Below are 27,383 nucleotides of genomic sequence, written 5' to 3' on the forward strand. Positions count from 1 at the left end.
AAAATTCTTATAAAAGTTGGTCTCTCTTAAGGTAATGAACAAACTATGAATTCAGAGTAAGTAAATATTAAAAATCAAAATAAATGCACCATGTTAGAATTAAAGTATGTTCTATTGAAGCACATGGAAACATTAAAAAGAAACCTCAGAATGAGAGAAAAAAAATAAATATATTTAAGAAGCTGAAGATCAATATCTACAATAAGTATCTACTAAATATCAATATTATAATATCTATGACAAAATAATTAGGAAACTACAATAAAGAGGTGATAAAACTGAGAAAACAAATCATCTTCAGTTTTTCCTTGTGTATCCAATAGGGATATTTTTTCTGTGTATGTCATTACATGAAAAATCATAGCAAATCACTGCTCTGGAGAAACTCAAATATACACAAAAAGATGGCAAAAACCACTACAATATTGTAAAGTAATTAGCCTCCAACTAATAAAAATAAATGAAAAAAATGTGCAAAAACATTCAGCTGCATATAGATTGCAATAACAAAAAATGGAAATAGCCCTAAAGGACATTTAAAAAAATGCTTTAGTCACACAATTAAATACTGTACAAATTAAAATTACTACATTAGAAAAATGTACTAGTTAGCATAAATATCCTTCAATCTCATTTATATCCAAAAGTACAGTGAATGCTATATATCTTGTTTATAAATATTCACATAGGTACAAAATAAACAATATCATGGGAGTGAAAATAACCAAATTACAGATGAAGTTAATCACCAAGGAATAAGAGGGGAATGAAATGCCATCCTAAAGGAGATCAGTCCTGGGTGTTCATTGGAAGGACTGATGTTGAAGCTGAAACTCCAATACTTTGGCCACCTCATGCGAAGAGCAGACTCATTTGAAAAGACCTTGATGCTGGGAGAGATTGAGGGCAGGAGGAGAAGGGGACAACAGAGGATGAGATGGTAGGATGGCATCACAGACTCAATGGACATAGGTTTGGGTGGACTCCGGGAGCTGGTATGGACAGGGAGGCCTGGCATGCTGCGGTTCATGGGGTTGCGAGGAGTCGGACACGACTGAGTGACTGAACTGAACAGAACTGGACGGCCAGGAAGTTATGAAAGGATCTTTGATCTATGATGTAGTGTTCTAGGAAAAATAAATAAGCAAATGTTTATTATTATTATTATTATTTAGATCGACCTCTCAGTGTTTCAAAGGGAAAGAAAAGTCAAAATTGAAAATTTCAGTGTTCTTTGTTTCTTCCCCAAGGGAGATCATTAAAACTACCAAAATATCTTTTTCTAGGAAGCAATTACCTTTTGATGCTCAGGGAGTTTGGAGTAGATAAAGCAACCTGTCTTCATTTTCTTGTTTATAACCAGTGTGACATAAATCTCTGGTGTAAATCCAAAACCATTTAGACATTTCACATGTGGAAGATTTAGAAGTGCTGTGAATGGTAAATGGTTTTTATCCAATGATATATTGGTAAAGAAAAAAGCAGGCTCTAGAAAATTAAAAGATGAAATTGCTCTTTAACTGACCTTACTATTTAGTATTCTGAAATGTTTAACTCACTGAAAAAATTAAAGTCCTAGCCAAAAGGCAGAGTCACCTTGATTTACAACATAATTATAATGATATTTTTTTTCCAGAAGAGAAGCAGCTTATTTCCAAAGAAAACATACACATAGCCAAAAGATACATGAAGACATGTTCAAAATCACTGATAACTAGGGAAATACAAATTAAACCCAAAATGAAATGTCACCTAACACCTTTTGGAGAAGAAAGTGGTAACCCACTCCAGTACTCTTGCCTGGAAAATCCCATGGACAGAGGAGCCTGGTAGGCTATAGTCCATGGGGTCGTTAAGAGTTGGACACAACTGAGAGACTTCACTTTCACGCATTGGAGAAGGAAATGGCAACCCACTCCAGTGTTCTTGCCTGGAGAATCCCAGGGACGGGGGAGCCTGGTAGGCTGCTGTCTATGGGGTTGCACAGAGTCGGACACGGCTGAAGCGACTCAGCAGCAGCAACAACTTTTTAAGAATGGCTATTATCCAAAAACTAAACAGAAAGACCAAAAAAAGAGAGAGAGAGAGGAGAGAAAATGCTAGCAAGAATTTGCTACTAGTGAAGAGAAAACAGAATCTTGGTGCACTGTTGATGACTGTATAGAAAAACGCACATAATAATGAACATAGAACTACCATATGATCTGGTAATCTCACTTTTGAGTACACGTCCAAAGGAAATGAAATCAATTTACCTTGAAGAGATATCTGCACCCCTACATTCATTGCAGCATTATTCACAATATCCAAGACATGGAAACCATACAAGTATCATAAGTGTCCATTGACAAATGAAAGGATTAAGAATTTTATGAATATGTATAATAATATATAATATTATTCAGGTATAGAAAAGAAGGAAATCCTGCCATTTGCAACAACATGGATGAATCTTGAGGGCAACATGCTAAGTAAACTAAGACAAAGAAAGACAAATGCCATGTCATCTCACTTATATGTGGAATCAGAAAAAATGAGCTCATAGAAGCAAAGTTTAATAGTGGTTTGCAAGGGTTAGGGAGTGAGGGAAGCAGGGAGATATTGGTCTAAGGGTGCAACTTCCAGTTATAAGACAATAAGTTCACCAGTCCAGGTTCGATGCATGATACAAGGTGTTCGGGGCTGGTGCACTGGGATGACCCTGAGGGACGGGATGGGGAGGGAGGTGGGAGGGGGGTTCAGGATGGGGAACGCGTGTGCACCCATGGCTGATTCATGTCAATGTATGGCAAAAAACACTACAATATTGTAAAATAATTAGCCTTCAATTAAAATAAAGTTTTTCAGAAAAAAAAGAAGGCCATAAGTTCTGAAGATCTAATGTACAGCATCGTGACTATAGTTAAAAAGTACTCTAGTCTTCTTTGGAGAAATGTCTGTTTAGTTCTTTGGCCCATTTTTTGATTGGGTCATTTATTTTTCTGGAATTGAGCTTCAAGAGTTGCTTGTATATTTTTGATATTAATCCTTTGTCTGTTGCTTCGTTTGCTATTATTTTCTCCCAATCTGAGGGCTGTCTTTTCACCTTACTTATAGTTTCCTTTGTAGTGCAAAAGCTTTTAAGTTTCATTAGGTCCCATTTGTTTAGTTTTGCTTTTATTTATTGCTGATTCATGTCAATGTATGACAAAACCCACTGAAAAATTAAATAAATAAATTTAAAAAAAAAAGAAATATACATTGATGTTCATAAGAAAAAAAAAGTACTCTAGTGTACACTTGAAAGTTTCTAAAGAGTTGATCTTAATGCTCTCATCACACACACACTTGTAACTACGTGAGATGACAGATATGTTAACTAACTTTAATGTAATGTTTCCCAATACATGTGTATATCAAATCATCCCATTGTACACATAAAATTATGTAGTGTTTTAAGCTAATAAAGCTAGAAAATAGTATGCCTCAATAAAGGTGGGAAATAGAAGAAAGTAGCAAATTTCATGTCTTAAATGGAGAAGATGATACAAACAGAAGACAAAATTTTCAAATAAGTGCAGAAACAGTAGAGGACTATAACAGCAGCAAAGTCCTGAGAGGTGGGGTTGATTATTTCCTCATAATGAGTATCACTGTCCAATACTTTGTATAGCTTAGTGGAAGAGGAAGATAGATAAATACATGCCTGACAGTGTGAGCATACACAAATACATACATATGGATACACACAAATACATACATACTTCAAAAGTCTTCTCAGGACAAAATTAGAAAATAACTGTGAGAGACTGAATAATATCCCCCAAAGTCACTCAGGCTCTAAACTCTGGAATCTGTGAGTGTGACCTTCTATTACAAGGGGACTTTACAGCTGTGATAAGGACTTTGAGACAGGAAGATGATCTGAGTACTAAATATAAGTGTCTTTATAAGAGGCCGGTGGGGAGGTTTGTTACAGAGGAGATGAAAATGTGACAATGGACCAGAGACTGAAGTGAGGCTGCTGCAAGTCAAGGAGTGCCAGCAGCCTCCAGAAGCACGAAGAAAAGAAGGATGAATGGTTCCTGGAATCCCCTGAAGGAGAGAGCTGTACTCATTCCTTGTCTCAAGCCCCATAAGACTCATTGTGGACTTCTTGCCAGCAAGATAATAATTATGAATTGCTATAGACCACTAAGTTTGTGGAAAATTTTTAACAGTAACAATAGGAATATTGAACCTTTTAAAGATGCACGATCAGAGGCTAAAACATATGACCGCAACTTAATACATTGATTAATCTCTTAGCCAAACATATGGGGCAAGAATATCACAAGAAAAGCAGAAATCCAGGACATTAGTATTTTCAAAGTAGCTCTGTATTACTTAGACTAACCTCACTCTAGGAAAATCATGGGAAAAAGTAGTCATGGTTTGGATGCCTCTGGAGCTTTCTCTTAATCCTACAAGGGTAATGTTATAGGTTATAGTTATACTATACTAGAGGAAAGCAATCTAGTTATTCTGGATGCAGTTACACTAGAGGAGGGTAAACTACACTGTTTCAGAAAATTGACAGAGGTAAACCTAAATTCCTCTCTCATTTGTCAATTAAAAGTGACAAAATTTTATTGAAATGTAAGATAAAGGCTTATTTGAGTATTATTAAAAAATCACCTAGACCACTTTTCACAAACTGATTTACAAATAAAAGGGGTACAGTTTCACAGAACTGGCAAATTGTTATCTGAGCTATATGGAAGATGCAATGTATGTATTAGATATTTTATACAAACAGATGAGGGAAGAGGTCAACAGTGAGTTCAGCCATGAAGACAGAGAGATCAGGGTAGTGTCTTTGTCTGATTTCAATTGGGTGGAAATCAAATATTAATGATTCCATCATCAGTTCAGTTCAGTCACTCATTTGTGTCTGACTGTGCGACCAATGGACTGCAGCAAGTCAGCCTTCCCTGTACATCATAGGAGATGGCATGACACACAGAGTCAGTTCAGTTTAGTTCAGTTGCTCAGTTGTGTCCGACTCTTTGCGAGCCCATGAACTGCAGCACGCCAGGCCTCCCTGTCCATCACCAACTCCTGGAGTCCACCCAAACCCATGTCCATTGAGTCGGTGATACCATGCAACCACCTCATCCTCTGTCGTCCCCTTCTCCTTCCGCCCTCAATCTTTCCCAGCATCAGGGTCTTTTCAAATGAGACAGCTCCTCGCATGAGGTGGCCAAAGTATTCGAGTTTCAGCTTCAGCCATCAGTCCTACCAATGAACACCCAGGACTGATCTCCTGTAGGATGGACTGGTTGGATGTCTTTGCAGTCCAAGGGACTCTCAAGAGTCTTCAACACCACAGTTCAAAACCATCAATTCTTCTGTGCTCAGCTTTCTTTATAGTCCAACTCTCACATCCATACATGACCACTGGAAAAACCATAGCCTTGACTAGATGGACCTTTGTTGACAAAGTAATGTCTCTGCTTTTTAATATGCTGTCTAGGTTGGTCATAATTCTCCTTCCAAAGAGTGTCTTTTTAATTTCATGGCTGCAGTCACCATTTACAGTGATTTTGGAGTCCAGAAAAATAAAGTCAGCCACTGTTTCCACTGTTTCCCTATCTATTTGTCATGAAGTGATGAGACTGGATGCCATGATCTTAGTTTTCTGAATGTTGAGCTTTAAGCCAACTTTTTCACTCTCCTCTTTCACTGTCATCAAGAGGCTTTTTAGTTCTTCTTCACTTTCTGCCATAAGCGTGGTGTCATCTGCATATCTGAGGTTATTGATATTTCTCCCGGCAATCTTGATTCTAGCTTGTGCTTCTTCCAGCCCAGTGTTTCTCATGATGTACTCTGCATACAAGTTAAATAAGAAGGGTGACAATATATAGCCTTGACATATTCCTTTTCCTGTTTGGAACCAGTTTGTTGTCTCATGTCCAGTTCTAACTGTTGCTTCCTGACCTGCATACAGGTTTCTCAAGAGGCAGGGCAGGTGGTCTGGTATTCCCATCTCTTTCAGAATTTTCCACAGTTTATTGTGATCCATACAGTTAAATGTTTTGGCATAGTCAATAAAGCAGAAATAAATTTTTTTTTTTTGAATTCTTGCTTTTTCAATGATCCAGCAGATATTGGCAATTTGATCTCTTGTTCCCCTGCCTTTTCTAAAACCAGCTGGAGCATCTGGAAGTTCATTGTTCACTTATTGCTGATGTAGCTGACTGTGCATTGACTTGTGTCCTGTTCATTATAACTAAAACATGAAATATATTTCTGACAGGATGCTTTCTAGGAAAATAATTGCAACACTGGGCATATCAGGTGTGAAAAAAAGTTGGAAAATTATATCTAAATCTTTTAAATTTTTTGGCAAACAGTAAGTAAATCCAAGAAAGAATAAATATTAAACATATACTCAAGAAACAGACAAACCAAATTGCAAAGAAAACTATGTAAGTAAACTTCCAATTTTAGACATCATTAAGGATCTTGTCCCTTAGCTTTATTTTAGTGTCATTCATTCCAGGGGGCATTTTAATTACATGGAAACAAAGCCGAGCAGCCAATTTCAAGCCACACATTTCTGTGTAATTCCAAAAAAGTGCTAGTCATAAAAAATGATATGAGACCTACCTTTTGCCTTAATGATCTGTTTTGATGCTTGTGAGGAAAATGTTGCTAGTGGTCCTCCTGGGTTTGAGTCTCCAGGGCTACAGAGTCAGATGTAAGTGTACTGGTCTCCTAGTTACACTCAGCCCACAGAAAAACAAGATGGTGGAGACCTGCTTCTCTATTGCAGGTAAGTTTTTGTAGTTGTTTATGACACAGTAAAAATATTATTTTCTTGAAATGGTAACTGAGGTTTTCTTTTCACTTTTCTTTTTATGTTAAATCACTGTAAATGCTAGCCAATTCTGAGTCCAATAATATTAAAGAAACAAATTAGCAACCATGCTTCAAGACCCCTGACAACTATTTCACAAAGAAGAGAATAAACTTGCTACTGGGAAATGGGCATTTATACATATTTATTTATGTGTAGTTTAAATTGGTATATAAACTTTTACAAAAATGAGAAGTAGTTAATTCTGAGAGAACTCTTACCTGATAAATCTTGAGACCCTTAAGAGACATGTATGCAATGTTTAGGTCTATAATAGAAGTTAAGCCATAAGCTATAAATCCTGATAAAGTGTCCACTCCACTTAGAATTCAAAACGAGTTATTGTCCTCCTCAGCAGTGAAGCTGTCCCAGGAGAGAAGTATCCTTTACTGAACAAAACATGCTAAAATGGGATTGCTATGCTCTCTTCTTGAAATTAAAGATGCTTACTCCTTGGAAGGAAAGTTATGACCAACCTAGATAGCATATTAAAAAGCAGAGATGTTACTTTGCCAACAAAGGTCCGTCTGGTCAAAGCTATAGTTTTTCCAGTGGTCATGTATGGATATGAGAGTTGGACTGTGAAGAAAGCTGAGCACTGAAAAATTGATGCTTTTGAACTGTGTTGTTGGAGAAGACTCTTGAGAGTCCCTTGGACTGCAAGGAGATCCAGCCAGCCCATCCTGAAGGAGATAAGTCCTGGGTGTTCATTGGAAGGACTGATGGCTGAAGCTGAAACTCCAATACTTTGGCCACCTCATGCGAAGAGTTGACTCACTGGAAAAGACCCTGATGCTGGGAGGGATTTGGGGGCAGGAGGAGAAGGGGACAACAGAGGATGAGATGGCTGGATGGCATCACCGACTCGATGGGCATGAGTTTGAGTAAACTCAGGGAGTTTGTGATGAACAGGGAGGCCTGGCGTGCTGCGATTCATGGGATCGCAAAGAGTCGGACACGACTGAGTAACTGAACTGAACTGACTGAACTGATGCTCTCTTCTTAGATGTCTCTATTATTTTTTTGGTACTTAGAAGACAAACATATTCTCTTCAAGGCTTTAATTGATTTGTGTATGCAAGCAAAATACAGTAACAGTGTATGTTGTTATTTGAGGCAAACATCTCACATTTTTCTTAGACACCTTCATTTGATTATGCATTCATGTGCAAATATTTTCTATGTTATGTGCATACTATGCTACTAGCTGATGAGTGAATGTACTCACTTCAATGTGTTAAGTATTTCTAGGAAAATACCAGCTGCAATGGATATGCAAAAACTGTTCAGAGACTCAGTTGGATTAGTAGATCCATCCACAGTAGTTATCTATATAAGGAATGTTGTAAATGGAAAAAGTTAGAACTAATAACTCCTTTCATTTTATTTAGTCCATCACAGAAAGTCATAGTATGATTTTCACTTATTTCTGTAAATCTCCTCTTTGTCAAGAAAAACTCCCTTCTCCCATCCTTTCTTTTCAAAGGCATCATAGTGATGACTACAAAAAATCTTAGTCTGGAAACAACGTTTGCCCTCTTGGGTTTCACAGATTATCCAGAGCTTCAGATTCCTCTCTTCCTCATGTTTCCAATCATGTACATTATCACCGTGGTAGGAAATCTGGGCATGATGGTAATCATCAAAATTAACCCTAAGTTTCACACCCCCATGTACTTTTTCCTTAGTCATTTTTCTTTTGTTGATTTTTGTTACTCTTCCATCATTACTCCCAAGCTGCTCGAGAACTTGGTCATGACCGATAAGAACATCTTCTACAGTAGCTGCATGCTGCAGTTCTTCCTGTCCTGCATTGCTGTGGTGACTGAGTCCTTCTTGCTGGCAGTGATGGCCTATGACCACTTCGTGGCCACCTGTAACCCTCTGCTTTACACAGTGGTCATGTCACAGAGGCTGTGTGCCCTGCTGGTGGCTGGGTCATATCTCTGGGGCATGTTTGGCCCATTGGTACTCCTTTGCTATGCCCTCCAACTAAACTTTTCTGGACATAAGGTGATCAACCACTTTTTCTGTGAATACACTGCTCTCATTGCTGTCTCAAGCTCCCATATACACACCCCCAACCTGCTGCTCTTTGGCTTCGCCACCTTCAACAAGGTGAGTACACTTCTGATCATCCTCACTTCCTATGTCTTTATTTTTGTCACTGTGCTAAACATCCGTTCTGCCAGTGGATGTCTCAAAGCTTTCTCCACCTGTGCGTCTCACCTGACTGCCATTACCATCTTCCATGGGACCATCCTTTCTCTCTACTGTGTGCCCAATTCCAAGAACTTGTGACAAACTGTCAAGGTGGCCTCTGTGTTCTATACAGTGGTCAACCCCATGCTGAACCCTCTGATCTACAGCCTGAGGAATAAAGATGTGAATGATGCCTTCTGAAAATTAATAGACACAAAAGCCTCATTTCACTGAACCAATGTCCAAAGAAGTCTTCAATTCCCATTAACAATGGGAAAAGAGCCTTCCAAGACGTGTAGCATATATTTACATGAAGTTTTTATAGATGACTAAGACATTAATCTATTAAACTGTTCCCCTTAAATATAAATTTGTGACAAAGGAACATTTTTTTATTCTTCCTGCAGTACCTAAAATAGTACTTATCTCTGAGCAAGCCTATAATAAATATGTTTAAACATGAGTGAATAAATGAATGAGTAATTATGTATCCTCATTATGTACTTAGTATTAAGTACTGCTTATTATATAACAATTAAACATGACTGCTATTCTTCCACATAGAATAAAAAATTGATTAAAACAATGAAATTTGAAAGTTAGAAAATTTAACATATTGTTGATGTCATTCCACCTGATATTCTTCTAAAATGTTGTTTTATGTGGTTTAAATACAGTTCATCAAACAAAACTGCATATTTATGTTACTCAATTTATGACTAATGACTATGAAATACATTTCAATAAATTTTTATATTTAAATAATTTATGTAAAACACCTGCCATGCAAAGTAGCTTTCCTGTGAATGTGTTTCCCGGACATATAAAGGGCCACTGACAATGATGCTCTTTATAGATTTTGGTTTTGTGTTTTTGTCACGAGACTCCCTTCTTCAGTTCAGTTCAGTCACTCAGTCGTGTCCGACTCTTTGCGACCCCATGAACCACACATGCCAGGCCTCCCTAACTCCCAGCATCACCAGCTCCCGGAGTCTACCCAAACCCGTGTCCATCGAGTCAGTGATGCCATCCAACCGTCTCATCCTCTGCCGTCCCCTTCTCCTCCTGCCCTCAATCTTTCCCAGCATCAGGGTCTTTTCCAGTGAGTCAACTCTTCGCATCAGGTGGCCAAAGTATTGGAGTTTCAGCTTCAGCCATCAGTCCTACCAATGAACAGCCAGGACTGATCTCCTTTAGGATGGACTGGTTGAATCTCCTTGCAGTCCAAGGGACTCTCAAGAGTCTTCTCCAACACCACAGTTCAAAAGTGTCAATTCTTCAGCACTCAGCTTCCTTTACAGTCCAACTCTCACATCCATACATGACCACTGGAAAGGCCATAGCTTTGACTAGATGGACCTTTGTTGACAAAGTAATGTCTCTGCTTTTTAATTTGCTGTCTAGGTTGGTCATAACTTTCCTTCCAAGGAGTAAGCATCTTTTAATTTCATGGCTGCAATCACCATATGCAGTGATTTTGGAGCCCAGAAAATAAAGTCAGCCACTGTTGCCACTGTTTCCCCATTTATTTATCATGAAGTGATGGGACCAGATGCCATGATCTTAGTTTTCTGAATGTTGAGCTTTAAGCCAACTTTTTCACTCTCCTCTTTCACTTTCATCAAGAGGCTCTTTGGTTCTTCTTCACTTTCTGCCATAAGGGTGGTGTCATCTGCATATCTGAGGTTATTGATATCTTTCCCAGCAATCTTGATTCTAGCTTGTGCTTCTTCCAGCCCAGCGTTTCTCATGATGCATTCTGCATATAAGTTAAATAAGCAGGGTGACAATATATAGCCTTGACAATATACAGCCTTCTTCAGATGATACACTTTGTGAAAACAAGTTTATGGTGTATTAAGAATTTCAAACTAATAACAATCTATTAATATTCAATTTCATAACATCACTGTATTGGGGGTAAAACACATCTAATGTCATAATTTTCCATGAATATATATATATATATACATATATATATATATATATATATGTATCAGAGAGAAATAAGAAGTCAAACCATAGGTTTGAAGCACAGTTTAGGCTTCTTGGAAAGTAATATTCCACAGTGTTCTTGTGTTTAGGTTTTGGAAAATTGATTTTGCTTTTCTAATTGAGATAGTTCACAGGGTATTATGTGAATGGAAAAGAGGAATCTTTGCTTTTGAAAAAAATGACAGAAAAGGAATAGTGACAGTGCCAGATAGAAAGAAGATACAGAAACACTCCTCAAACTCAGGAACTTATCAGATGGATCAATTTAGGAAAGGCCATATAAATTGTCAAGAATTTGGAAACCAATTATTTTAGCTAATTATATGCTAGGAATTTTTGAAACATTTTGTATATCCAAAGACACAAACCACAGCCTTTCCTTTGAACACTGTTGGTTTAGGGACATCATTCATATAGTTAGAGAAGGAGCAGACCTGGGAGAGATCCGTCAGGCAAACCCATTAAATGGTCTTGGCACTGAGCAGGAGGGATGCCATTCAGAACTGTGTAGTAGCTCTGCTCTTCCACACAGAATCACATGGATGGCAGAAACCCAAATGCAGTATGTAGGCTCCTCCTATCAGGGATTCCACTTACGATTTTGTGCAAGCGACAGCTGTCTTTGCCTCAGTCACCTTATTAGTAAAGGTACATTGTCAGGGAATGTTTGACGGGAGGATTCCTACGTGCTGTCTCTCATGAGTCCTTTGTCCCTCTTCAAGTGGAACAGCACGCTGCTCCCAGGGACTGAGGTCATTATGTGAGGCAAGCATGAGTCTCCTTTAGTAAACATTCTCCTTAGGACAAAACAGCTTAATCTCCTTCCCCTTACTTGAGATATGGATGTGTCCTGACCTTGTGACTAACGTTACCCCTTGGTCCCTTGGTAACGGTTGCTGTACTTTTGGTTTTCTGATCTCTATCATTCCCGAAAGAAGTTTCTTGTACTGCAGCCTATATATACTCATAGAAAAATCATTAAAGCACCTTTGCTCCATCAGAGCTTAGGTCCCCGGGTCTTTTTTGTCTCTCTCTCTCTCTCTTTCTCTCTCTCTCTTTCTCTCTTTCACTTTCTTATCGTCGACTCCGCACCACAAGGTTCCGGTCCATTAAAGGACCCCAACAGTACATAACTGTACTTACCTAACTTATTTTAATAAAAACCAAACGTGTTAATAGTTGTATTCAAAATGTGCAAAGTACGTGTGATCAGCTATTATTCTTCTCAGGAAAGGAGGCTCAATATTCTTAACCTTCTCTGATATTTGGCAAAACTCTGGTGTGACTTCAGACACTAAGCCCTCAAGGATGAAGATTTTGTATATACAGGCAAAGTTTAGAAGTCCTACTATATTATATTTCATAATGACAATGTAGGTCCTGGTGAACAGAGCAATGTTTGAATGCAGCCTATGGTGGTCTGCAGTTCATCGTGACCTTTGGAGTGAATCATGTTTGATTATATTGATAATAACATGTACCCACTTGGGATAGTTTTACCCCTCTTTTATCTCAAAAAACTCATTAATTATTTGAGTCCCAAGATGATGATGCTTTCTTGATATTCTGCTGAGGGCCTACAGAAATCAATGATTGGTCTCAGAAGCTTAAGGAGTATGGGCCCCAGAGACAAACACAAATAAAAACATAGAGTCTGTATCATTTTGCCTCCTACCCTCTTCAGAAACAAAAGAAGCAATGTCTGTCCCATAGGTTGGTTGGTAGGATGACACTCTGATTTGGGGGGAGTTGGAGAGCAGTGGTACTGATTTATTTTTAAGCTTCTGTATTTAGTTCTCTCTTAGAGGGTGTTTTAAGAAATGTCATGTTGCAGACACTCTTTTATGAAAGTATTTAAAGCTTTGGAGGAACAATATCAAAGAGAAATGATAGAAATTTAATCTGCAAAACCAAATATCTTGTAATAGCTATTAGTGTAAGAGGAAAACGAGTGTGAACAAAGTGGGAAGAATGTTTGATTTCTCCCACCTTCACACTTCCTCCTCTGTCACGTTAACTCCCTCCAGGGAACCTGGGAAAGACCACAGGGAGATTCTCCGGACAGCCACTCAGAGGCTGAGAATGGCAGTGAGGGGTCCTCAAGACTGTTTTTGTTGTTGTTGTTTAATCGCTCAGTTGTGTCCAATCCTTTTGAGACCCCATGGACTGTAGCCCTCCAAGCCACTTTGTCCATGGGATTCCCCAGGCAAGAACACTGAAGCGGGTTTCCATTTCCTCCTCCAGGGGATTTCCCTGACCCAGAGATTGGACATGTGTCTCCACATCTTCTGCATTGCAGGCAGATTCTTTACTGCTGAGCCACCAGTGAAGTCCCAGAACTGTTCATGGAAAAACAGAAACATGAGACCAACCTCTGAAGCAGACACGAGTGGAACAGAGGTGTCTCTCCATAGCAGGTTTCTTATCCCTGGTACAAATGACATTTTGAGTTTTAGTCCAGAGCCTCTTTCATCCAAGATATACCAACTCATGCCTCTAAAGCATTTAAAATTACCGAGGGTCAGGAGGGAGAGGAAATGAGCACATTCTTGTCCTCTGTTGGCATTTTCTATGTATCACATGCCTTCTTTTCTTTAAAAAATCCCACCTTCCTTCTCCAATGCAGCCCATAACAAGATTCTCCATTGTTTTTTCTTTGTAAAAAATTGTTATAAAATAATGTTTCATTGATGTTTTAATGATTGGATATATGATGAAATTTATGTACATATATAATATTTTATCTGTGCAATCTGGCTTAGCATTTGCCACTTGCCACTTTTCATGGTCATTAATAAGGTCCTTAACAATTCATCAAAAATCTGCATAATTTATATATATATATGCCTATATATATGAAAAACCAGATATATGGTATAAATATGAAAATCTAGCATATATATATATATATATATATATATATATGTTAGTCACTCAATTATGTACAACTCTTAGCAACTCCATGGACTGTAACCCCACAGGTTCCTCTGCTCACGAAATTCTCTAGGCAAGAATACTAGCGTGGGTAGCCATCCCCTTCTCCAGGGGATCTTCACAACTCAGGGATGGAACCCGGACTTCCCACATTGCAGGCAGATTCTCTACCATCTGAGCCATCAGGGAAGTCCTGTATATAAATGTATACCATAATTCTGATTATTTCTTTCAGATTTACACTGTATTCCTAAGTTTTGCTTTCATAAATAATGGTGCAGTGCAGCAGCAAGCATTTCTGTTAATTTCATATTCACATCTTTGTTGTCCCTGGTGACTCAGATGGTAAAGGTCTGCCTGCAATGCCGGAGACCCAGCTTAGATCTCTGAGTGGGGAAGATCCCCTGGAGAAGGGAATGGCAACCCACTCCAGTATTCTTGCCTGAAGAATCCCATAGACAAAAAAGTCTTGTCCATGGGGTGGCAAAGATTCAGACACAACTGAGCGACTAACACTTTCTTTTTCTTTGTTTAGAACTTCAGATAAATCTAAAGCAGTGAATTTGCATAGTGAATTGTATAATGTAATGAACAAAATCACTACACTAACTTTATAGAAAAGTATGCATTATCATGTCTTTTTTAAGAGAGGCGAAACTGAATCAAGGATGATATAATGCAGAATAGCTATTAATATTTTACTCCATACCCAGTAAATTAGGAACATGGAAAAGGAAAACTGCACTGCTGTGACAGACTCCACCCTCCTCGGATTCTCAGATGCCCTGGAGCTCAGAGTCTTCCTCTTCCTGCTGTTTCTTTCCATCTATGGAGCCACAGTTTTGGGAAACCTGGGCATGATTGCCCTGATTCAGGTCAGCTCTCGACTCCACACCCCCATGTACTTTTTCCTCAGCCACTTGTCCTTTGTGGATTTCTGTTACTCCACGACCATCATGCTGAAGATTCTAGCTAACATCTTAAATGATGACAAGGCCATTTCCTTCCTGGAATGTGCTGTGCAATACTACATGTTTTGCACATTTGTGGTAACTGAGGTCATTCTGCTGGCAGTGATGGCCTGTGACCGCCTTGTGGCCATCTGTGACCCACTGCTCTACATGGTCACCATGTCCCAGAATCTCTGCATGGAGTTGGTGTTTTGTTGCTACTTCAATGGTACTGTATGTTCTCTGATTCACTTGTGTTTAGCTCTTCAGATCCCATCCTACAGATCAAATCTGATCAACCACTTTTGTGATTTCTTTTGTGATCTCCCCCGTCTCTTGTATCTTGCTTGCTCTGATGTCACTGTGAGTCAATTGGTGCCCTACATTGTGGCCACTTTCAGTGAGATCATCACCACCATGGTCATCTTCACCTCCTATTTGTTTATTCTCACCACCATCCTGAGGATGCACTCTGCAGAGGGGAAGTGCAAAGCCTTTTCCACCTGTGCTTCCCACCCTGAAGCCATCCTTGTCTTTCATGGAACAATCCTTTTCATTTATTGCCGGCCCCAATCTAGCAACAGCATGGATACCGACAAAGTGGCCACAGTGTTCTACACTGTAGTGATCCCCATGCTGAGCCCCCTTATCTACAGTTTGAGGAACAAGGATGTGAAAGAAGCTCTCAGAAAAGTGGTGAGCTCCAAAATATTTTCCCAGATAATATTCTCCAAGCAGGACTCAGGGTTCTAAATTGGAGGCAGATGAAAGGGTGATGATGTGCTGTAATGTTGGAAAGGGTGTACAGAAGTGGGTAGCTATGAATGAGTCTTTTTGACTCATTTTTCTTTGTACCTTGTATCCTGTCAATTTGTGTTGAGCATATATCAAAATTCACAGTCTGTTTCCTTGCTCTTATTCAATCTAAATTTCTTTAAATGGTTCTGGGCAATGGACTGTTAAAACACACATTTAGTCTGCTGTAAAACTTCCATAAGCTTATTAAAGAACTCACATTTTATTTCTCTATCCATTATGGAAACCATGATTTATTTCAAAATTGAATTGCTGTTATTTTGCAGTGAAGAGCACATGTTTGATCTTATGCACAAATGAACATATTCTGAATTTCTGTTTCACTCCAGTAGCTTGTTTAATTCCTTTAGATTGTTTTGATGGAATACACATTCTAAGCAGAACCATCTTTCAAATTACAGGAATTAGACCTTGTTCAGGATATTTTTGTCATACAGAAAATTATAATTTATAATTCTAACATCAAGAGCTTTTAATTCAGTGCTTCTTTGTTAGCTTCTTTTGGATTTTTTAGGTCATTAGGTAATATTTAGCTGAGAAATATATGAATTGAGAAGCAAACAGGCAAGCAATAAGAAAAACACTAGTTTTATTGCATATTTTGTCTGTGTCATTGCATGTGATTTTAGACAAATCTACCATATATATATATATATATACACACATACATCAAATTTATACTTTATATATATATAAATTCTGTTTGTCAATTATACCTTGGTAAATCTAAAAGAAATTAAAAGCATAAAACAATGTACTTAAAAAAGAGAAATGTTTGCTGTGCAATCTAGGTAACTTTTGCTATGATGTCATTATCCAACAGTTTTGGAGTCTCTGGGAATGATAATGGGGTTTGGTGAGAAGGTGACAATTGCTAAATATTCATTGGAAGAACCAATGCTGAAGCTCGGATACTTGGCCACCTGATGTGAAGTGCTAACTCACTGGAAAAGGCTCTGATACTGGACAAAATTGAGGGAAAGAAGAGATGGGGATGACAAAGAATGAGATGGTTAGATGGCACCACTGACTCAATGGACATGAGTTTGCTTGAACTTAGGGAGATAGTGATGGACAGAGAATCCTGGTGTGTTGCAGTTCATGGGGTCACAAAGAGTCAGACACAACTTAGCAACTGAACAACAACAACCCATGTTCATAGTATATATCTCCATTTATTTAGATTTTATTTGATATTTTCATCATAGTTTTGTAATTTTCCTCATAGATTTTATATCTGTAACTAAATCTATACCTTAGTTTTCCATGTTTTGTGCTATAGGAAATTATGTTTTTAATTTCAAAATTTAATTGTTCAGTGCTGGTATATCAGAAAACTTCAGAGTTTTGTTTATTGACCTGTATCCTTCAATGTTGCTATATATGTTTATTAGTTCCAGGAATTATTTTGTAGATTCTTTGGCACTTCTACATAGACATGCTGTGCTGTATGCTTCATTGTTCACTCATGTCTGACTTTTTGTGACCCCAAGGACTGTAACCCTCCAGGCTCCTCTGTCCATTGGGATTCTCAGGCAAGAATACTGGAGTGGGTTGCCATGCCCTCCTCCAGAGAATCTTCCAGACCCAGGGATTGAACCTAGGTCTTCTGTGTTGCAGGCAGATTCTTGACCGTCTGAACCACCAGGGAAGCCCAAGAATACTGGAGTGGGTAGCCTACTCCTTCTCCAGGGGATCTTCCTGACCCAGGAATCTAACTGGGTCAATTTGATTCCTGCATAGCAGGTGGATTCTTTACCAGCTGAGCTACCAGGGAAGCCCCTACATAGGCATATTCATCTGCAAATACAGTTTTATTTCTTCCCTCCCAATATGTAAACCTTATTTACTTTTCTTGTCTTATTGCATTAGCTACAACTTCCAGTGTGATGTGAAATAGAAGTAAAAGAGAGGGCACCCTAAACTTATAACCACTCTTAGGAGGAAAACATTCAGTCTCTTAACATTTAGTATGGTGCTAGCTATAGGGGTTCTTTTGTAGATGTTCCTTCTTAAGTCAAGGAAATTCCCTATCCCTGGTTTGCTGAGAGTATTTTGTCAAATATCTTTCCTGCATAAGTTAGTATCATTGTATGATTTTTTCTTTAGTTTATTGATGCAATAGATTACATTTTTAAATTTGAATATTAACTTATTTGCATAACTTGAATAAACATCACTTGGTCATGGTGTATAACTCTTTTTATTCATGTTGGATTCTATTGGCTAATTTTGTTGTGAATTTTTAGATCTATTTTAAAGAGGCATATTAGCCTGCACTTTTTTTTTCTTGTAATGCCATTATCTTGTTTGGGTATGAGACAATTTCTGGCTTCATAGAATGAGTTAGGAACTCTTTCTTCTGCTGCTACTTTCTGAGAGAGATTCATTTTTTTTTCCCCTATAAGGATGTGATGGAATTCTCTAGGGAAATCACCTAGGCCTTGTGGTTTGTTTTCTGGAAGGTTATAAATTATTGACTTAATTTCTTTAATAGATGTACATGTTTTCAGATTATTTCTACTGTGAGATTTCTGGTAGTTAGTGTCTTTCCAAGATTTGACTTATTTTATCTAAGTTATCAAAATTTTTGTCAAAGAATTATTCATAGCATTTCTTTAAATGTCCATGGAATTAGTAGTGGCAACCCTTCTTTCATTATATACATTACTAATTTGTGTTTTTTAGAGCACTCCCTCACACCATATACAAAAATAAACTCAAAATTGTTTAAAGACTGAAATATACGATATGACATCATAAAACTCCTAGAAGAGAACATAGGTGAAACATTCTCAGACATAAATCACAGCAACATTTTCTTAGGTCAGTCTTCCAAGGCAAAAGAAATAAAAGCAAAAATAAATGAGACACAGGACTTCCTAGTGGTCCAGTAGTTAAGACTCCGACTTCCCAATGCAGAGGTCCCAGGTTTGATCTGCGGTCAGGGATCCCACATGCTGCAACTAAGATTCTGTGTGCTACAGCTAAGACCCACCACAGCCAAATAAAATTTTTTTAATAGTTTATTAAATTAAAATAAATAAAATGAAAATAATAATATAAAAGTAATTAAATTTTAAAATAAAAAATTCAAAATAAATAAAATAACTTAATTAAAAGTAAATAAATTTTAAAAATAAATAAAAATTTAAAATTAATTAACTAAATAAAAATGACAAATAAAAAATAAATGAGACCTGGACTTTCCTGGTGGTTCAGTAGTTAAGAATTCACCTGCCAGAGAGGGGCCAGCTGGGCCGAGATGGGAAACGTGTGGACATGAAGGAACTGGAGCAGCTATTCGCCTGAGCAGGAGCTGTGCAGCCTCACCCCAGACCTACAGACCCCGAGGCCCCTGCCCTGTGTGAGGTGACCCAGCTCTCCATGCTGCCGCTTCGGGGGCTCAGCCTCCTGGGGGAGATGCCGTCGGAGGCCCTGCCACCCCACGACATAGGCCCTGGTCTCCCGAGTGAAGGACCGGCTGCCCAGCCAGCTCCCTCAGGACCGTAGCCAGTGTCCGGCCAGCTCGGCAGGGAGCAGCCCCCCAGTCTTAGGTCAAAGGTAAGATTTTTCCTGTCATGTAGGATTCAGGTAGGGGCTTCCCAGGCACTTCTGTCCTGACTGATCCTCCGATTCTCAAGACCTACAGTAGCCTCAGCAAGAACCCCTCCAAGGAGCCAGAGGGGTTCCTGCAGGAGCCCCCGCCTTGGGCCAAGGCTCCCCTTCACCTCTGTTTGTACCCACATGACTTGGAACCGAGCTAATGTTTTCCTTTAAAGAAAAAAAAAAAAAGCGAGAGAGAAAGAGAAGAGAGAAGAAGGTGAATTAGGCTCCAAAAATAAGCCCCTGCTGTGGCTGGGCGCTTGACACTGTCACCCTCCACGACCTTGTTTTCTCAGGACGGAGTTTTGCCGTTTTGGCTTTCAGCACCTACCTCAGCCGGAATGAATGTCCTCGGGGGAGCAGAACCCCGAATGCACTCCTACCTCAATCCCCTTTAGGCGGCACCCTTCTCCCTCCCTACATTATTGCCCAGAGTTTAAAAAAAAGGAAAAAAGAAAAAAAATTTAAAAAGCACTTCCCCATTTCTAGGTGTGAAAGAAAATGTCTACCTTGAAGTTTGCTGGCTCTCAGGCCTGTGTTGTATCACTGGACCGTCCCTCCTGGCTCCTCACCAAGGGTGGGCCTCTTGGGGCCTGCAGAAATAAAGATGGAATTGGTCAAATAAAAGGTGGGGGGGGGGGGAAGCCAAAAATAAGAGGAAAATTTGCTCCTGGGAGTATAAATCGTTGCTCCAGACTAGCCGCTTCTCGGCACACTACTGGTGCTGTGTCTCGTCGGCCTGTCCACTCCCATTTTGACCCGCTCAGCCAACTCATCCTCGACTGGGACCCCAAGGGCCCTCTGTGTACCTGGGCCTTGGGAGGGTGGGCCGTCAGCCCGCGGCCTGCCTGCCTGCTATCCTGCCCACAGCCGCTGGAGCAGACTGGCCCCTGGAATGTACTGTGTGTGCTGGCTGTGTGCATGTTGGGGTGGGGGGGGGTCCCCAGCCCTCTGTTCCCTGGGACACTGCCAGCCTGACCCCACCCCCGGGCAGTGGCACAACCACTGTCAGCAGATACAGCCGGAAACTAGTTTTATACAAGGTGTGTTTAAGGATTTATGTTCTTGTGATTTCTTGTTTCTCTTTTCTGTTGTGTTCTTCGAAAGACTTAGTTAAAGATGGAGAAAAAAGGAAAAGGAAACAAATACGTATTTTTGGTTACACGCAAACATTTTTTTAAATAGCAGAAAGAAAACTTTTGTTTGAAAGAAAGGAAAAAAAAAACTTTATTCCTTAAGTATGAGATTAGACCATAAAGTCCCTGACTCCCAACCCTCTAGGGACTCCCCACCCCAAACTTTAGTGAATTAGCTGGAGAAAGTACACTTGGTGGTGTGTTCCTGAAAGACTGAAGTCCCGTCCATGTGGGTTTGGAGAAGGGCATTGTCCAGGGTGCCTCAGCCCTTCCAGGCGGTGCCCCTTGGTCCCTGCGGTGGCATCTCCACACCCCCTTCCTCCTGGAACCCCTCCCCTAGGGAAGGGTGGGCATGCGGGAGGGCGGGTGGGGCCCCCTGGCCCGTCTGGGGTTTGTCACACTCATTTTTACTGAATAAAAGTCCTGTTGCAAAAAAAATAAATAAATAAAAATTAAAAAATAAAAAAAAGAAGAATTCACCTGCCAATGCAGGGTACTAGGTTTGATCCCTGGTCTGGGGAGACCCCATCTGCTGCAGAGCAAGTAGTCTCATGTACCACAGCTACCGAGCCCGTGCTCTAGAGCCCATTCTGCACCAAAGAGCAGCCGCCACAGGGACAAACCTATCACCAAACTGGAGAGCAGTCCCCATTCGCTCCACTAGAGAAAGCCTGCGTCCACTAACAAGGAGGCAGCATAGCCAGAAATAAGTAAATATTTAAAAAAATAAATGAGGCCTAATCAAATTTAAAAGCTTTCACACAACAAAGGAAAACATAAAAATTTAAAAAAAAATGAAAAGGCTACCTACAGGAGAGAAAATATCTTCAAATAATGTAACCAACAGGGTACTATCATGGAAAATATAAAAATAGCTCATATAACCCAGTATTAAAGAAACAAACAACCCAGCCAAGAAGTAGGCAGAAAACCTAAACAGGCATTTCTCCAAAGAAGACTTACAGGTGGCCAACAGCACATGAAAAATGCTCACTGTGGCTAATTACTAGAGAGACATAAATCAAAACTACAGTGAAGTAGTCAAAATGGCCACTTTTAAAAAGTTGACAAATAATAAATGCTGGAGAAAGTATAGAGAAAAGAGAACCCTCCTACACTGTTGGTGGGAGTGTAAACTGGTGCAGCTTCTATGGGAAACATTATGGTGGTTCCTTAGAAAACTAAAAACAGGGTTACCATATGATTTCAAATCCTAAAAGATAATGCTGTCCTGCATTCAATATGAAAGAAAAAACTGAAAGATGGCGACTACTCGGTGACGTTGAGGCCGCGTTGGGCGGTTTGGGCTCAAGAGTGATGGCAGGAGAGCTGGCTGATAAGAAGGACCGTGATGCATCACCTTCCAAGGAGGAAAGGAAGCGATCTCGGACTCCTGACAGAGACCGCGATAGAGACCGAGACCGGAAGTCTTCCCCATCTAAAGACAGGAAACGGCATCGTTCAAGGGATAGGCGTAGAGGAATCAGCTGCTCTTGCTCCCGTTCCCGATCCAAGTCTACGGAAAGAGATAGTCGGCACAAAGAGCGAGAGCGAGATAAGGAACGAGATCGGAATGAGAAAGACCGAGACCGGGATAAGGATGGGCACCGAAGGGACAAGGACCGCAAGCGATCCAGTTTATCTCCTGGCCGAGGAAAAGATTTTAAATCTCGGAAAGACAGAGACTCTAGAAAGGATGAAGAGGATGAACATGGTGATAAGAAGCCTAAGGCCCAGCCATTATCCCTGGAGGAACTTCTGGCCAAGAAAAAGGCCGAGGAGGAAGCCGAGGCCAAGCCCAAGTTCCTCTCCAAAGCAAAACGGGAGGCTGAAGCCCTGAAGCGACGGCAACAGGAGGTGGAGGAGCGGCAGAGGATGCTTGAAGAAGAGAGGAAGAAAAGGAAACAGTTCCAAGACTTGGGCCGGAAAATGTTGGAAGACCCTCAGGAACGGGAACGTCGGGAGCGCAGGGAGAGGATGGAGAGAGAGACCAATGGGAATGAAGATGAGGAAGGGCGGCAGAAGATCCGGGAGGAGAAGGATAAGAGCAAGGAGCTGCACGCCATTAAGGAGCGTTACCTCGGTGGCATCAAGAAGCGGCGCCGGACAAGGCATCTCAACGACCGCAAGTTTGTCTTTGAGTGGGATGCGTCTGAGGACACTTCCATCGACTACAACCCCTTGTACAAAGAATGGCACCAGGTACAGTTGTTGGGGCGAGGCTTCATTGCAGGCATTGACCTGAAGCAGCAGAAACGAGAGCAGTCGCGTTTCTATGGAGACCTAATGGAGAAGAGGCGGACACGGGAAGAAAAGGAGCAGGAGGAGGCAAGACTCCGCAAACTTCGGAAGAAGGAAGCCAAGCAACGCTGGGATGATCGGCATTGGTCCCAGAAAAAGTTGGATGAGATGACAGACAGGGACTGGTGGATCTTCCGAGAGGACTACAGCATCACCACCAAAGGTGGCAAGATCCCCAATCCCATCCGATCCTGGAAAGACTCTTCTCTGCCTCCACACATCTTGGAGGTCATCGATAAGTGTGGCTACAAGGAGCCAACACCTATCCAGCGTCAGGCAATCCCCATTGGGCTACAGAATCGTGACATCATTGGAGTGGCTGAGACTGGCAGCGGCAAGACAGCAGCCTTCCTCATCCCGTTGCTAGTCTGGATTACCACTCTCCCCAAAATTGACAGGATCCAAGAGTCCGACCAGGGCCCTTACGCTATCATCCTGGCCCCCACTCGTGAGCTGGCGCAGCAGATTGAGGAAGAGACCATCAAGTTTGGGAAGCCGCTGAGCATCCGCACCGTGGCCGTCATCGGCGGCATCTCCAGGGAAGACCAGGGCTTCCGGCTGCGCATGGGCTGTGAGATAGTGATTGCTACCCCGGGATGTCTGATCGATGTGCTAGAGAACCGCTACCTGGTGCTGAGCCGCTGTACCTATGTGGTTCTGGACGAGGCAGACAGGATGATTGACATGGGCTTTGAGCCAGACGTCCAGAAGATCCTGGAGCACATGCCTGTCAGCAATCAGAAGCCGGACACAGATGAGGCTGAGGACCCTGAGAAGATGCTGGCCAACTTTGAGTCAGGAAAACACAAGTACCGCCAAACAGTCATGTTCACGGCCACCATGCCCCCAGCGGTAAAGCGTCTGGCCCGGAGCTATCTTCAGCGACCTGCTGTGGTATACATTGGTTCTGCAGGCAAGCCCCATGAACGTGTGGAACAGAAAGTCTTCCTCATGTCAGAGTCCAAAAAGAGGAAAAAGCTGCTGGCAATCTTGGAGCAAGGCTTTGATCCACCCATCATCATTTTTGTCCACCAGAAGGGCTGTGATGTTTTGGCTAAATCCCTGGAGAAGATGGGGTACAACGCTTGTATGCTGCACGGTGGAAAAGGCCAGGAGCAGCGAGAGTTTGCACTATCCAACCTCAAGGCTGGGGCCAAGGATATTTTGGTGGCTACAAATGTGGCGGGTCGTGGTATTGACACACAAGATGTATCTATGGTCGTCAACTATGACAAGGCCAAGAACATTGAGGATTACATCCACCGCATTGGCTGCACGGGACGAGCAGGCAAGAGTGGTGTGGCCATCACCTTCCTCACCAAAGAGGATTCTGCTGTGTTCTATGAGCTGAAGCAAGCCATTCTGGAGAGCCCAGTATCCTCCTGCCCGCCAGAGCTAGCCAACCATCCTGACGCCCAGCACAAACCAGGCACCATCCTCACCAAGAAGCGCCGGGAAGAGACCATCTTTGCCTGACACAGCACTCGCCCCGGGGTTCAGGGCCATGCTCTGGAGCCTGTTCTTCAGGACCCTCACATCTCTTCCCAGGTCCTCACTCTTCCAGGGGCTTAGGAAGCAATCAGACTCCTGGCCCAGGCCCTCAGGTCTGAAGGCCTGAATGCAGATCTGTCAAAGGGGAGGAAGCTGCTCCAGGAGGCAGGCAGAACAAACTACCAGGGTTTTGGCCCAGCTCTGCCCCTCAGGCGGGCTTTGGGATTGCATCGGGCCATCCTCTCTTGCCAGTTAAAGGGGCAGCCAACTGGCATCGCCTCCCAGACTGATCAAAAACCTGGCTGCTGGGCTGGGACTTCTTTGGCACAGACTTGACTGCCTAAGCTATGGCACCATTGTTGCCCTAGATGACCCAGGGAATCGGGTACTGAGGATTATGGACCTTGGACTCCTACCATCATTTTGACAGCCGTTTGCCCTTTTGGATTATAAAACAAGTCGAGAGCCTTGTTTAGAGTTGTGCATGGCCCCTGTGCCAAGGGGTGTTGTGCACTCAAGGCGTCCCTCACCCAGGGAATTTTTATAGTAGATGAGGGGACAGGGTGAGCTGGCTGAGTCCATCTTGAAGTCAGTGAAATTTCTGTTTTCTATTCTCTGAGAAGATGAGTTTGTATGTTCTGAGAATAAACACACAAATATTAAAAAAAAAAAAAAAAAAAGAAAGAAAGAAAGAAAAAACTCAGCAGTGGCCACAGGATTGGAAATGGTCAGTTTTCATTCCAATCCCAACGAAGGGCAATGCCAAAGAATGTTCAAACTACTGCACTCATTTCACATGTTAGTAAGGTTACACTCAAAATCTTTCAAGCTAAGCTTCAACAGTATGTGAACCGAAAACTTACAGATGTTCAAGCTGGATTTTAAAAAGGCAGAGGAACCAGAGATCACGTTGCCAACATCCACTGGATCATAGAAAAAGCAAGAGAATTCCAGAAAAAAACACCTACTTCTGCTTCATTCACTATGCTAAAGTCTTTGACTGTGTGGATCACAACAAACTGTGGGAAATTCTTAAAGGGATGGGGTTACAAGAGCAACTTACCTGTCTCCTGAGTAACCTGTATGCAAGTCAAGAAGCAATAGTTAAAACTAGATATGGAACAACAAACTGATTAAAAGTTGGGAAAACTTAAAACTTAAAAATATAGGTCAAAGCTATATTTGTCACCCTGCTTATTTAACTTTTATGCAGAACACATCATGCAAAATCCCAGGCTGGATGAAGATCAAGCTGGAACTAAGATTGCCGGGAGAAACGTCAATAACCACAGATGTGCGGATGACACCACCCATGGCCGAAAGTAAAGAGGAACTCAAGAGCCTCTTGATGAGGGTGAAAGATGAGAATGAAAAAGCTGACTTAAAACTCAACATTCAAAAAACTAGGATCATGGCATCCGGTCCCATCACCTCATGGCAAATGTTGTTATTCAGTCCTGTTCGACTCTTTGTGACCCCATGGACTGCAGCACACCAGGCTTCCCTGACCTTCACCATCTCCCGGAGCTTGCTCAAACTCATGTCCATTGAGTCAATGATGCCATCCAACTATCCCATTATTTGTCATTCCCTTCCCCTCCTGCCTTCAATCTTTCCCAGCATCAGGGTCTTTTCTAATGAGTCATCTCTTCGCCTCAGGCGGCCAAAATATTGGAGCTTCAATTTCAACATCAGTTCTTCCAATGAGTATACAGGATTGGTTTCCTTTAGGGTGGACTGATTTGATCTTACAGTACAAGGGACTCTCAAGAGTCTCCTCCAACAGCACAGTTCAAAAGCATCAGTTTTTTGGCACTCAGTCTTCTTTATGGTCCAACTCTCACATCCATACTTGATTACTGGAAAAACCATAGCTTTGACTATACAGACCTTTGTCAGCAAAGTAATGTCTCAGCTTTTTAATGCACTGTCTATGTTTGTCACCGGTAAAGAATCTGCTTGCAATGCTGGAGACCCCGGTTCGATCCCTAGGTCAGAAAGATCCCCTGGAGAAGGGCATGACAACTCACTCCAGTATTCTTGCCTAGAGAATTCCATGGACAGAGAAGCCTGGTGGCTTAGAGTCCATGGAGTCACAAAGAGTTGGGTGCCACTGAGAGATTATCACAATAGGTTTGTCAAAGCTTTCCTTCCAAGGAGCAAGTGTCTTTTAATTTCATGGCTGCAGTCACCATCTTGCAGTGATTTTGGAACCCAAGAAAATAAAGTCTGTCACTGTTTCCACTGTTTCCACATCTATTTGCAATGAAGTGATGGGACTGGATGCCATGATCTTAGTTTTCTGAATGCTGAGTTTTAAGCCAGCTTTTTCATTCTCCTCTTTCACCTTCATTAAGAGGCTCTGTAGTTCCTCTTTGCTTTCTGCCATAAGGGTGGTGTCATCTGTATCTCCTGGCAGTCTTGATTCCAGCTTGTGCTTTATCCAGCCCATTATTTTGCCTGATAGATGGGGGGAAAGTGGAAAGAGTAGCAAATAGATGGGAAAATAGTGGAAAGTGGAAACAGTGATGGACTTTATCTTCTTGGGCTCCAAAATCTCTGCGGATGGTGACTGCAGCCACGAAATTAAAGGATGCTTGCTCCTTGGAAGAAAAGATGTGACAAACCTAGATACCATATTAAAAAGCACAGATATCACTTTGCTGACAAAACTCTGTATAGCCAAAGTTATGGTTTTCCCAGTAATCATCGGAAGTATGGATATGAGTTGGACCATAAAGAAGACTGAGTGCCAAAGAATTGATGCTTTTGAACTGTGGTGCTGGAGAAGACTCTTACAAGTGCCTTGGACAGCAGGGACATCAAATGAGTCAATCCTAAAGGAAACCAATCTTGAATATTCATTGAAAGGACTGATGCTGAAGCTGAAACTCCAATACTTCGGCTACTTGATTTTAAGAGCCAACTCATTGGAAAACACACTGATGCTGGGAAAGTTTGAAGGCAGGAGGAGAAGTGGGTGACAGAGGATTGTTCTGCCCGTAGTCTGAGTCCCCGGTCGGGAAAGAAGACTCCTTGAAACAATGCAACTTGCAATAGGGGAATTTATTA

The 27,383-nt window shown here is 41.2% G+C and overlaps 3 protein-coding genes and 1 pseudogene across 3 annotated transcripts in view; 3 read left to right on the plus strand and 1 right to left on the minus strand.

The window, feature by feature from the left end:
* The first annotated feature begins 8,377 nt into the window (after window positions 1-8,377).
* Window positions 8,378-9,316, plus strand: LOC122428459 (annotated as a pseudogene).
* Window positions 9,317-14,736: 5,420 nt separating this feature from the next.
* LOC122427986 (olfactory receptor 5L1-like) lies at window positions 14,737-15,714 on the plus strand. The gene has a single exon (XM_043447578.1). The coding sequence runs from the start codon at window positions 14,737-14,739 to the stop codon at window positions 15,712-15,714; it is 978 nt and encodes a 325-aa protein (XP_043303513.1).
* A 4,179-nt stretch (window positions 15,715-19,893) lies between these two features.
* Window positions 19,894-27,383, minus strand: part of LOC122427987 (kinesin-like protein KIF11) — a 79,845-nt gene continuing 72,355 nt past the window's right edge. Inside the window, 1 exon segment of the mRNA XM_043447579.1 lies at window positions 19,894-19,976. Within this exon segment, the coding sequence (XP_043303514.1) occupies window positions 19,911-19,976 (66 nt within the window). The 3' untranslated portion in view covers window positions 19,894-19,910.
* LOC122428357 (probable ATP-dependent RNA helicase DDX23) lies at window positions 21,786-24,994 on the plus strand. Its single transcript, XM_043448332.1, has one exon. It carries the CDS (start codon window positions 21,837-21,839, stop codon window positions 24,294-24,296), a length of 2,460 nt encoding a protein of 819 aa, XP_043304267.1. The 5' UTR covers window positions 21,786-21,836; the 3' UTR covers window positions 24,297-24,994.

The sequence above is a fragment of the Cervus canadensis genome, chromosome 26 (assembly GCF_019320065.1).
Source record: "Cervus canadensis isolate Bull #8, Minnesota chromosome 26, ASM1932006v1, whole genome shotgun sequence".
Lineage (NCBI taxonomy): Eukaryota > Metazoa > Chordata > Mammalia > Artiodactyla > Cervidae > Cervus > Cervus canadensis.

What these genes read in the sequence shown, in the direction of transcription:
- LOC122427986 (XM_043447578.1), top strand. Translation starts at nt 14,737, where the DNA reads ATGGAAAAGGAAAACTGCACTGCTGTGACAGACTCCACCCTCCTCGGA.
- LOC122428357 (XM_043448332.1), top strand. Translation starts at nt 21,837, where the DNA reads ATGGCAGGAGAGCTGGCTGATAAGAAGGACCGTGATGCATCACCTTCC.